The following is a 12,974-nucleotide window of genomic DNA, read 5'->3' as shown; positions in this document are numbered from 1 at the left end:
GCACGTTGCTACTGACTATTTTACAAAATGGAAGAAAGAAAGAAAAAAGGAAAAATAAAGTCTTAAAAATAATAATAGAAAATATTAAATCTGTGATCTAAATTACTCTCAAGGACCAGTTTATGCCTAATGTATAGTTGGAGGGCCCCTCTCTATGGGCCCTCTCACCCCATGGGCCCCCACTATCTATATCTACGCCCCTGCCTCTGAGTACAGGACTGAAACCACGTTGCTGTGTTGTGGTGCCGCCCACCTCTTATTTAACCAGCTGTTCGGCTGCGTCGCATGATGATGACGTAGCAGCTAACTTTCCCCGCTGCAGCTGCGAGCTGTTTGAACCGAAGATAACTTTTACTCCTCAAAACAAAGCGTCAGCAGGAGAAGCTGCAGGTAAGAGAAACCTTACATGTCGTTACTGGAGGTGTGACCGAGTCTTTCTTCTTCTTCTTCTTCTTCTTCTTCTTCTTCTTCTGTGTCCTCGCGTGTCTTAGCTTCCGCCTCTGTGTTTACAAACAGCGTCTGTGTCAGAGTTAGCATCGAGCTAACTCATTCATTCAGTGTTGTTGGATGACAGGGAGGTTTTCCTGTGTCCGGTGTCACTGGAGGTTCAGCTGGACATCAAACACTGTGAAACACCTGGGTATATTTAATCGAGGGAAATGAGGGATTAGTTTATCCTATTATAGTTTCCAGAAGATTCACTGTGTGGACAGAAACAACGGCTATGCTAACACCTTAATATTATACATCCAAAAGCAGTAAAAATCTTTTATGACAGATTGTAAAACAGTCTTTACATCTCTAATGTGAGCATTTTCTGCCTTTCTCTGTCTTATATGACGCTGCAACCAGTGCTGCAATGTAACCAAGTACATTTACTCAAGTACTGCTGTTCTACAATTTGAGGTACTTTTACTTCACTTGAGTGTTTCCATTTTATGCTACTTTGTACATCTCAGAGGGAAATACTGTACTTTTTAACTGCACTACATTTGTTTTAGCTACTTTACAGATTTAAATTATTGACACAACATATTACAAGTTAAACTACCCAGGTGGAAATAATCAAAATGTGCTCCAAGGTTCAAGATTCAACGTCAACTTTATTGTCCCCTAATGTGGGAAATTTGTCTTGGGCACTTTCACAGTACTGCAGCCATAAAACTACAGCATGCAACATAGTAAATAAACAAATCAACATTCTACACCAAATGTAACAATAATAAAACAAAACAAAAGATAAATAAATAACATCAAGTGCTAAAAAATATCTCTAACAAAACGCAAATCATCATAATCAGTGCCTGTTCTGATTTTATCTGCCATTATTTAAAAGCTTTATAGACAAAGGTATAAATTCATTTTTAAATCTCTTCAGTCTGCAACAGATTACAGGCACTGCAGTATGGATCAACTGAAACAGAAAGAGAGGTTACCGGACCAAGCTGTGATACTGTACCTGATTAGGCTCTGTAGGACTGCCAAAACTATGAACTCTCAGATGACGTGAGAAATGCAGCCATTAACGTGTGTTCCAGGTTAGTGAGCTGTCAACAAAGACACTGAGATATTTATATGAGGGGACCTGTGTGATGGTTTGGTTGTGGACGACCACAGGCCTGTGGTTACTGACTGCTGTAGGGTCAAACACCATCTCTTGTGTCTTATTGATATTCAGAACAAGGTGGTTGTCCTCAAACATCCACCTTTACCAGCTGCAACATTAACGTGCAGCAATAATTATAATCTAATAATGTGATATACATTAGGGGTGTAAATCACCAGCTTAATCACGATACAATATTATATCGATTTGTTTGGATGTTTGTTTGGATCACAAAGTCTGTCACAATACGATTTTGATTCGATTCAGGAGCCTGCGATCGATATGACGTGATATCATATGCCCATCTAACACAATCATTTACATCAACTCACAAAAACAACTAGAATATGATTTGACCATTTTATTTCTGAGCTCTGTTTGTTGTTTGAGTGGAGGCGCGCTTGCCCAGAAATGGTGACACAGACGTGCTATGTGAATTTCAAAATAAATGTGTATCTTTAAGATGACGATATGGATCGATGTTTTCATTTTGCATCGATATAATCGGATCGTTAATCAATGAATCGATGTATCGATGTGGATCGATGTATCGTTACACCCCTAATATATATATTTTCCGGAAAGGGCCATTCTGCATAATAAGTACTTAAAAACATTTTATTCATTCTTCTTCTTCCTCTTATTATTATTATTATTGTATTTTTACATTTTCCACCATTATTTTGGTTACAGGCCAGAGCTTGATAAAATAATACACAGATGAATATTGCAGTAATTAGATAAGATAAAAAATAATAACAAAAAAAACAAAATTAGAAGAATAACAAAAAATAAAACAAACAACTCAGATTAAATTAAGTTAGGGAGAAATAAATACATTTTAAAATTCTGGGGTGGAGTTGTAATGATGCATTTATGACCCATAAACACACACATTTGCACATGTTCCTAACACAGTGTCAGGGGTCAGAGGAGTACTTAAGCACTTTAAAGTGGACACCACCAAAATTAAGAATTCCAAAATATTATTTCCATGGCCTAGTGAAGTTTCATCAATATTCTTTCTTTCTTCCTTTTTTTATGCCTCAGCGCCGGCAATACCCGGCAACCTTGAGAGAATATTTCAAATTTGGCACAAACGTCCACTTGGACTCAAGAGTGAACTGATTAGATTATGGTGGTCAAAGGTCACTGTGACCTTGCCTTTCTCGTTCTTGTGAATGTGATATGTCAAACACCCACAGGGACGTTCACTCGGACTCAACGATGAGCTCATGAGAATTCCGTGGTCGAAGGTCAAACTTTACTGTGACCTAACTCAAGAATTCATACGCTAATTATGACACAACTTCATATGAATGTCTGACATGACTGAATGATGAAGTGATGGCATTTTAAAACCAAAAGGTCAAATGTCAGCTTCACTGTGACATCATAATGTTCTGCATAAAACACTTTTCTGGCCATTATTAAGCGTCATAACCAGCCCCATACAGAATCTACACCTGAGAACTCGACCTGCAGCTAGCTTTGTTAAAAACACAGGAAATAGCTAATTAAATAACCACATCTTGTACAATTTAATTATTGAATGTAAAGTTGCTAAAAGTCCTAAATTACCAGAACAAATAGAAATAATGGTGGTTGTGTCTGTGGTGCAGAGACAGATGCACTTCCTGCTGCAGAAGAAGCACAGTGTCTTTAAATGTAATAAGTGACACTTTCCAGAAGTGAGAAGTTCTCGGCCTGTGTGTATATTTAGCTGTGAAGCAGGTGTTGTTAGGATGTTGTTAAAGATGCGGCTGCTGTTGTTGCTCTGCTGAGACGTGTGTGTGTGGCTGTGTTAGGAAGCATGCTGCTGTGGTTGGTCGCTGCTTTACTGTGCTGAGCCTGTACTTACAGACCTAATGAGAGGTTGTGTATTACTGCATTACAGTGCTTATGGTGCTATGATGACACGGTTACATGGAGCTGGACTAATCATTTACACTTCGGTCATTTACACCTGCAAACTGCAGCCAGGATAACTAGTGTTTACATAACACTCACTCCAGCGTTAGGTGTGCGCATGTTTCTGCTAAGTGAACAGATGATGAATGTTGTTTTTTGGTGTTGATTAAACAGATTAATCAGGGTGAAAAAAATCAAGAACAAAAGAATCCAGACATTATAAAACTGAAGCATGTACGCTCACCAGCCACTTTATTAGGTACACCTTGCTGGTGCCAGGTTGGACTGCCTTAATTCTTGGTGTCACAGATTCAACAAGGTGCTGGAAACATTCCTCAGAGATGTTGGTCCATACTGACATGATGACATCACACAGTTGCTGCAGATTTGTCAGCTGCACATCCATGATGAGAATCTCCCGTTCCAGCACATCCCAAAGGTGCTCTATTGGACTGAGATCTGGTGACTGTGGAGGCCATTGGAGTACAGTGAACTCATTGTCATGTTTGTGATGATGTGAGCTTTGTGACATGGTGCGTTATCCTGCTGGAAGTAGCCATCAGAAGATGGGTACACTGTGGTCATAAAGGGATGGACACGCTCAGCAACAATACTCAGGTAGGCTGTGGTGTTTAAACCATGCTCAGTTGGTACTAAGAAAATCTCCCCCACACCATTACACCACCAGCAGCAGCCTGAAGCGTTGATACAAGGCAGGATGGATCCATGCTTCCATCTGAATGTGGTTTTCCCAATCTTCTATTGTCCAGTTTTGGTGAGCCTGTGTGAACTGTAGCCTCAGTTTCCTGTTGTTAGCTGACAGGAGTGGCACCTGGTGTGGTCTTCTGCTGCTGTAGCCCATCTGCTTCAAGGTTGGACAAGGTGTTGTTGCTTCAGAGATGGTCTTCTGCAGACCTTGGTTGGAACCAGTGCTTATTTGACTTCCCGTTGCCTTTCTATCATCTTGAATCAGTCTGGCCATTCTCCTCTGACCTCTGGCATCAACAAGGCATTTTGGCTCACTGGATATTTTCTCTTTTTGGGACCATCCTCTGTAAACCCTAGAGATGGTTGTGCTGAAAATCCCAGTAAAAACTCAGACCAGCCCGTCTGGCACCAACAACCATGCCACATTCAAAGTCACTTAAATCACCTTTCTTCATCATTCTGATGCTCAGTTTGAACTTCAGCAGCTCATCTTCACCATGTCTACATGACTAAATGCATTGAGCTGCTGCAGTTGAACAGGTGTACCTAATAAAATGGCCGGTGAGTGTATATGAATACAATTATAATTAAATAACAGATAAGATTCGATAAAACTTTTATTTATCCAGAGGGAAATAGTTGTGCAGCAGTTGCAGTACTGAGTGGGAAAGAGTGCAAATAAACAATAAAAAATGATCAGATTATATATATTCTTTATATGTTAGACTATATTTTATTCCCATATTATAATCTATGCTCTATTTTCTATGTCTTAGAGTCTCATTTTTAACTTGCATGATTTTCTTGTTATCCATATTTAATGAGCACTATTAGAAGGAGTCTGATAACTACAACTTCATTGCCAACATGTGTTTATTGCGTACGACAATAAACAGTTGAATCTTGAGTATAGCAGCTCTAAACCAGCTAACAACAGGCCGGCCTTGTTTGTTTCCTCTTGTGGGGGCTTTGTGGTTTCTCGTGGCCAAGCCTTATGGGGTCTCTGATGGTTTACAGATCCATTTTCCCCTCGGACCTTCAGTACGTCTTCTGTTCTCTCTGTACAACTATAGCTTGACCCCCTGCAAACGCTGCGGCTCTGATAAATTCACAGCACGAAAAAGTAGCTGCGTTCTGTGCAATTAGTGGCTGTTTTCCAGGAAGGTCACAGCCAACGGTGAAGGGAGTTAAATATACTGTAAAGTGTTGGCTGGCACGTGAACAGCAGGCTGGGACACATGCCAGGAGAGTGATGTAAGAACAGCTGCACTGACACACCTCCAGCAGCAGGACTGTCAGCTTACACACTGAGTTTAAGTGTTTTACTGTTTGGGATTGAATCTGAAGCTAAATAAATAAATAAGAACTTCAGAACGACTTTAATTTGACAGAAAATGACATGAATCTAATTTGAAGTGATCTGATGAGACTTGGAGTCGTCATTGCAGGTGCATGCTTTTTCCTCTCTGCAGCAGTGCAAGCAGATCTCTTTCATCAACTCATTCATCAACAGTTTCATCAACTAAACAATAAAAAATACTCTATACAAACGTCACATAGGCCCATAGCTCAGAGATACCTGCTCGTAATTTAAGTCTCAAATCACAGTGAATTTGTGGATAGTGTTTTCAGTGTTTCTAGATTTTCTGTTAAGATTATCATTGTGTGTCATTTAAATCCACGCCACTGACATTTTACTGTCTGTCAGTCTCAGACACTTTGGCCACTGTTTCATCTCATAAAATATGAAGCAGCCGACTTCATTCATGGTTCTGATGATGCCGCTTGTCATTAACAGCCCCTCCTCTTTCACATGAACGCACTCGTGGCTGGATAGGAAAACCCAGAGTTGACTGAACTAGTTGATAACCAGCTTTGCAGTACCAGTTATCCAGATGTCCAATGTTAGGGTTAGTCAAACCAGATAATGAGAGTGTAAGTTGAACTGGCTTTGTAGTACAGGCCTCTGGTCGGGACCAGTTTATGTTCCGAGTTTTGGCTTGAAATTGGCACAAAGAACCTTTCACAGTTCCTTGAGTCGCGTCACACTATAGTCAGTATTCAATATTATGAGCGATACAGATTGTCAGCAGAGAGAAGATGTCGTAAATGCACTTTATCCAACTTGTTGAGCCATAAAAACAGAATGACAGGGTTCTTACGCAAGTGTGGAAAGTATGGAAATAAATTTGATTAATTTCCAGGTATTAAAAAGTATGGAAAATGAAAAATAAAGTATGGAAAAATATTTATGTTTCCAGACTATTACCACTGTTCTAAAATACTGTTTTCTAAAATAGAAAATTAAGTATTTCCAAAAATAATTTAATCAATCTGGATCGTGCTTTATGCCGGGCCAAGCACAGTTTGTGTGAAAGCAAACATCTCAGAAAACATACCACCCCTTTTACCTGATTGACAAGTGGTATGTCCAGTCCGCTGCCCCATGACCCTCCTCCAGCCCCCCAGGTATCAAGTTTCACTCCAACACTGCACTTTCTACAAGAAGACGAGTTTCACGTGGTTCACAATGGGTAGATGCAAGTTTGTGGATGGATGGCTTGACAATACTGTATATAAATACTGGTTGGCCAAGGATTCCCAATTCACACACACAGCTAGATGCAAGCTTTGTGTGAAATCGTTTGACATCGCCAATGTGGGGGAGAAGGCGATTCTGAGCCACATGAAAGGAAAAAACACAGACTTCTCATTACTGCATCGCTTGCACCCAGAGTCCCAACCTTTTTGCCTCAGCCCAGACATTGAACTTACCTGAGTTTTTATTTGCATGCCATTATGGTACTTGGCTACAATCGCCTATTAAGAATAATTAAAGGGCCAGTGTGTAAAATGGGTTGAAAACAGTGACATCAGTGGTCAAATTCTAGATTGCAGGGCTCACTCGCTCACTCCTCCCGTCGGGTAAATGATGGTGGCCTCGTAGGGACAAAAAGCCTTGCGCACGAGTTTTTCAGGAGTAGGTCTTTCCTCACGAGCAGGAGACCAGAGGAGCGTTTGGGAAAAAGGCCCGTTTATTTGAGCACTCCAGAAACTCCGGTAACACTCCAGGGGGTAAAAGACTCTGTCCCAAACTCTGACTCTTCTAGCGTAACACACACACACCATACACACATACTCGTTTACCATTCCTAGCGGGCACCCCCTCCCCTCTCTGCTCAATCTCCAGCCCGCACACTGACTGACAGCGTAGCCGGTAAACAGAGCTCAGCTGTTTATTTAGCCTAGCAATATCTCTGGACTATAGTAGCTGCAATGGACGACTTTGAACGCGATTTTGAAGAGTTTCTTGTAGCGGACACAGACCCAGAGCCATACCTGTTTGAGCCGGAGCATACAGATGAGGAACTCCATGTGTTGGATGCTGAGCGGGCGAGAAGAGAGGCTGAATGCACAGAATGGGATTCGGTGCTACTGCTGCCATCGTTGGGGAGATATATCACCAGGAGGAAAAGCGCCGCAGAGAGTGCATCACAAGGAGTGAAGTTGCGTCTTCTTTTCCTCGCAGATGACGGTTCGGGTTCATTCTCTCCTGTTGCGTGATAAGTGTGGTCCATTCGCAAACTTTATAACTAAAAAAACTTTTCACTACTCTCTATCGACGAACTAATAACACTCTCTGCTGTTTCCTCCTCCTTCTTCCTTCCTTCCGCTGTCCTCGTTGGTTCATTTATACACGCGAAACGCGTTCTCTGGCTGGCTGGATTATCCGCTCGGTCTGCCTTACATACAAGATGGCGATCTCTCTAAAGCAAGGCCCTTGCTATATATATATATATATGTATATATATATATATATAAAAACCCCCATATATGAATTTACAATTATATAAAACACAAAAAGGCAGAAAATCTACATATTGTAGTGGCTGAAAATGGACATCTTTTAGTATTGTTGCTTGAAATATTGCTTAAATTCTGAAAATACTTGCTGATTAATATCTTTATGCATTTATCAATGTACTGTTACAGCTGTACTCATGTTGCAGACATGTTGCTGACACTCAGGTTTATCTGCTGTTTTCTGCAGGGATGACGGTGTCTGTGCGTGAGATCTACGTCTCATCGGAGCCTGACTCCTCCTACTTCCTGCGACTGGACTGGAGAGGGCAGGACTTAGGCTCAGGCTTCCAGTTGCTGCTGACTGACGGACAGGACGCCTGGAGAGGAGACGGTAAAAACATACAAATGTCACCCAGCGTGACCTCACAACTCACATTTCAACATGTCTGACCTGACAGAGTTATGCTCACCTGATACCTGGACGACCTCACCTGTCTGACCACACACACACACACACACACACACCTTTCTCACCTCACCTGTCAACACTTCAGAGTGTCGTTGACCTTGTCAGCTTCACTCAGAGGAAGATTTATTGTGTACCTACAACAGCCTGAATTCTCTGAGGTGACACAGAACTGAAGGTGTTTAAACTTTCCGCTATCTCATCACGAGTTGAGTATCGTTAAAATTTTACTGCTTAATGGCATCAATACTTTTTTATTTTTCACCCCCCCTCGTAAATTTTATTAAGAGGGAGGATTTATGACCCACCTTTGCTCATCACTTGAACATCTTATCCATGTTGCCGTAAAAGTTGAGCTTGAAAGTTAGCTGATTCTTGACCTCAGAAACAAACAGACTCCACTCGAGCTCCACATATTCTCCTCTGGGGCCCTAAAACTACCACTATTTCATCAACTGAGCAATATTCATCTTCTGATGAAGATGTTGTGGAAAGGTGGAAAGCTCCAGAACAAACAAGTTCTACTCCACATATTAGTGTTAAGTTATTTGATATCTGTAATTGTTATAACTGTTTATTCTTGTTTTTTACTTTAAGTGAAGTTTTGTTTTTTTTTCTTTTTTACCCTTTATCAAGCTGACAAGGATGTTACATTTTACAGTGGTGGAAGAAGTAATCAAATCTTGTACACAAAGCCACGTTATATAAATTTCTTACCTTGAAATAACAGCTTCAGAATCGTGTAGATGGTACCCTGATATGTATTAGGGAGAATGGTGCCTCTGTCATTCCCACTCTGCACCAAACTTTTGTTGTTACATTATTGGGCCTCTTCTGCTGTCACTTTTGGCCCCGCCATGTCAAGCAATGCCGCGCTGATTTGTATTTCCATTATAAGGTTTAAGGTTTCAAACTGTTGATCTTGTCCTGACGTATACTGTAGTGATCTGTCTCACGCTTAACGGGAAAACAGTGGCAGCAGAAGCCCTTTTTAAACAGGAATTGTTCAAATTTGCAGGAAAGCCCAATCAGTCTTCTTTCAGCATTGGCAGTATAAAAACAAAATTGGGGAGTGCAGCAAAATGCTCGGTTAATGGCCTCTTCGTTTGCGAGGACAAGGAGGGTGCGCAATTCCTTGTCTCCCCAGTTGCTCATCTTTACAGTGTCTGTCAGGTTTGTGTTTCCCTCTTGCTACTAGCTGCTCGCTAATTCCTGCCATCAGCTGTTTCCTGTTTATCCACCGCCAGTGGGTCGCACATGCGGTGTCATCAACAGCTCCTCCCACAAGTCTTCAACAGCCCCTCCCATTGTGGAAGGGCGCCTCAGTCTGTTTAAACTGAAAGGGTTCCACCCATATGATTACCCTATGAGGCGGAAAATTGGGCACCTCGGATCAACTCACCAGTCCGACTGTGTGTGTCTAAATGCTCACAGTTTGCTTGCAAAACGGCTCAACATTCGCGGAAAATCTGGCAGTGTAAAAGGGCCTTCTAGTATATCCTAGCCAAATCCAGTGTTTCTCATACATTAATTTATTTGTGGCGGCCCCCAGAATATCAGCATTGACTGCCACATATTCTATTTTTTTTACTATCTAAAATGGGTTAAATCTTATTTAATAGTAAAGCTATACGCAGTGCATTAAGTCAATCAGCCCCTCCTCCACCTGCTCTTTCTCTCTGTTTATCATAAAACAAATGAGACAAGAATTAGCTTGCTAGCCACCCCATGGTCCCTCTGCCTCTTTCCTGCCACTAGGAGGCTACCTCACCAGGAGAAGAGTGGACAGCAGCTACTTCTATAAGTGGATGGACCTTCATTAGTGGCTGTAGCAACTCAGATTCATCCAGCACAAACCATCCAGCGCCAGGGGACTACAGCAGACTGGAAAGTTTGTCGATCCAGCGAGGAGTCGGGGCAGTCTGGGATCAAAGACATGATGCTGGGGTTTGTGCTGAATGTATTCGAGTTGCTGACATGGATGTCAAAAGAGACCTGGATACAGCGTTGCAGGCGAGACCAGGCTGATTCCTTTGAAAGCTGCTCAGTGGCTCTTGAAGTCAAAGAGATCAACTGCTGCGTAGAAAATTACTCAGATGATCAGCACTGCTTCTACATGATTGGGCACTTTAGAGACTTACGCCATCCTAGCCAGCTACTTCCAGTTTGTGGGCAGAATGTGGACAAAATGGGACAAAGTGGAATAAGATGTTTTACAAGGGTTGTGACACTCAAAAAAATGATCCACTGATTTTTAAGTTGTCTCTTTCACAGTGTAAGTCTATGGGAAGAAGTATTTCTGGGCTCAATGGCATCACATGACAGACCCACAAGTTCCAATATTGTTTATTTGTTTAGTTCTTCTTTCTGCTAATTTATCTTGCTGTTTCCAACACTTAGTTTTCCTCAGGCTGATTCTGTGTCGCCCTCTTTGTAAATCTAACATTCCTTATGTGCCATTTATTTACAGTGAGTGAGTCAGTGGTGTGTGAGGAGGCGGAGGAGCTGGAGATGCAGACGGAGAGGTACATCCAGGACCTCCAGCAGGCGCTGACCGAGACACAAAGCTCCGTCACTTACAGCTTCACCCTGACGCCGTCTCCACCCGACCACAGCTCCACCGTCACGCTGGCGTATGAGAAGGTTCAGAAGGACATCTCTGTGAGTGTCATCAGTCTTTACAGTGTCTCAGTGTGATACACAGATAACTGATAAACTGAGCGTGTGTTTATTTAAATCTTCCCTCCTTCCCAGCAGACGAGTCACAGGGTTAATTTCAAAAGCAGGCGTTTGTTTTCACTGTGCAGCTTTATCAGTTAAATGTAAGGTGACTGTTGATATTTCACGTGACGTCAGTGCTGCGTTTGATGACTTCCTTAATCCCCCCTGGGTGTTCAAAAGCTGCAGAGGAAAGCCTGTTTTGATTTCTTGACTGAGCTGAGGAAGTGATGAATAGAGTGTGAAATAGTCACAGTGTTGCCTCACCAGAGACCTGTAGTTAAATTAACAGACCTAATACTTTAAGAACTGAGAATAATCACATGCTTTAGATCTATGAAGCACCTTTAAATGGCTCCTACAGTCTGTTGCTGTATTTGCTCTGATGTGAGTTTCATGCTGTTCAAATCATCTGCAGGTCACACAACAGTTTAGCCGTCACAGCTGCTGCAAACTGTTTACAGATCAGTGCTTTTGGTCTTAATAAATTTATTATGCAGTACATTTTTCTATCATTATGCATCACTGGCTTTAAATGTTGCTCCACTTGTACTGTCATACTTTAGTTGAGCTTCTCAAGACACCTCAGAGCAAAACATCTCTTTTCTTGCAGTTTTCTGGTATAAATGTTCCTCAGAGGATGAAGTTTAAATCAGCAACAACAATTTTTGGCCTCCAACAAACTTTACACTGTACACACTGACATATCATCACCTTTCAAAGGAACAGTGTGTAAGATAAACTGGCATCCGGCAGTGATAATTGCAGATTGCAACCAGCTGAATCTTCTCCTGTGTGCAAAACGTGAACTCGCGATGAGGGGTTCAGGAGGTTTTTACCAGGAGCAAAATTATCCACAGAGGTCTCTTCCTCCTCAAAAAAACTCAGACCAGGTGATAAAAACCCTGAATAAAGCAGGTTCATGTTAAAAAAAGTAGTGTTTTTCAGATGCTGTTTAGCTCGGCGCAGACAGGCTCTAGCCCAGCACCTGCTAATGTGTGCTCACCTCTTTGCTCTGATAACTTAAGATCCAGACGTTCAGGAGGTTTTAACTGGGAGCTGAATTATGCACAGAGGTGTCTTCCTCTCCAAAACAAACAGACTCTGTGATTAAAACAGGTAAAAACACAGAATAAAGCAGATATATGTATATTATAATAATGCTGGCGTTTTTCCAACGCTTTAGTTGCGGAGGGGCTGCGAACTTCAATGACTGATGCAAAAGCGCAAATGTCCCTGTCTAAAGTCACTGAGTACGTTTACATGCACAGTTAAGTCAAGCTACAGTTACAGCTCGACTAGGCCATTCAATCAGATTACTGTCCTTGTCCCAGTATACAAGCACGGGAGGGGAATTGATTTAATTGACCCAAGTATGTCCGACTCCGCTACAATAGGTGGAGATATGCCCCCTTTCAGCTTGTTAGTATTGGACCTTTTTACAGTTGACCTATTACGTCACCAGTGGTGTAGTGGAGAGTATACTCAGGTATACGGAGCACACTCACCTCTTTTTCTAATGGTTTACAGTATACCCACCTATCCAGCCAAAAAGTCACTGGAATATATTGGAGAGTAAACTTGTTCTCTCCTCGACAACTCACCCATCTACCTTGCAGTACCCCCACCTCATCAACTACCACTACACCACTGTGCATCACAGACCACAGCTACCGTTAGCTAGCAGCTAACTGGTACCATGGTGGACAACTTTACAGCTCTGTACATTTTGTCCGTCCAAAAAGTCACGGCTCTCGATGT

At 41.8% G+C, this 12,974-nt stretch overlaps 1 protein-coding gene across 2 annotated transcripts in view; it reads left to right on the top strand.

Annotated features, from left to right (window-relative positions):
• Positions 1-257: 257 nt before the first annotated feature.
• Positions 258-12,974, top strand: part of LOC117269545 (DNA repair protein XRCC4-like) — a 56,041-nt gene continuing 43,324 nt past the window's right edge. For both annotated transcript variants that reach the window (XM_078161898.1, XM_033646619.2), the window contains exons 1-3: positions 258-390; positions 8,277-8,420; positions 10,966-11,156. In XM_078161898.1, coding sequence (XP_078018024.1) covers positions 8,279-8,420; positions 10,966-11,156 — 333 coding nt within the window. In that variant the 5' untranslated portion in view covers positions 258-390; positions 8,277-8,278. The remainder of the gene's footprint in view (positions 391-8,276; positions 8,421-10,965; positions 11,157-12,974) is intronic.

Source organism: Epinephelus lanceolatus, chromosome 19 (genome assembly GCF_041903045.1).
Source record: "Epinephelus lanceolatus isolate andai-2023 chromosome 19, ASM4190304v1, whole genome shotgun sequence".
NCBI classification, from domain to species: Eukaryota; Metazoa; Chordata; class Actinopteri; order Perciformes; family Serranidae; genus Epinephelus; species Epinephelus lanceolatus.
Note: the sequence above shows the minus strand (reverse complement) of the source record. Positions and strands in the feature narration are given on the sequence as shown.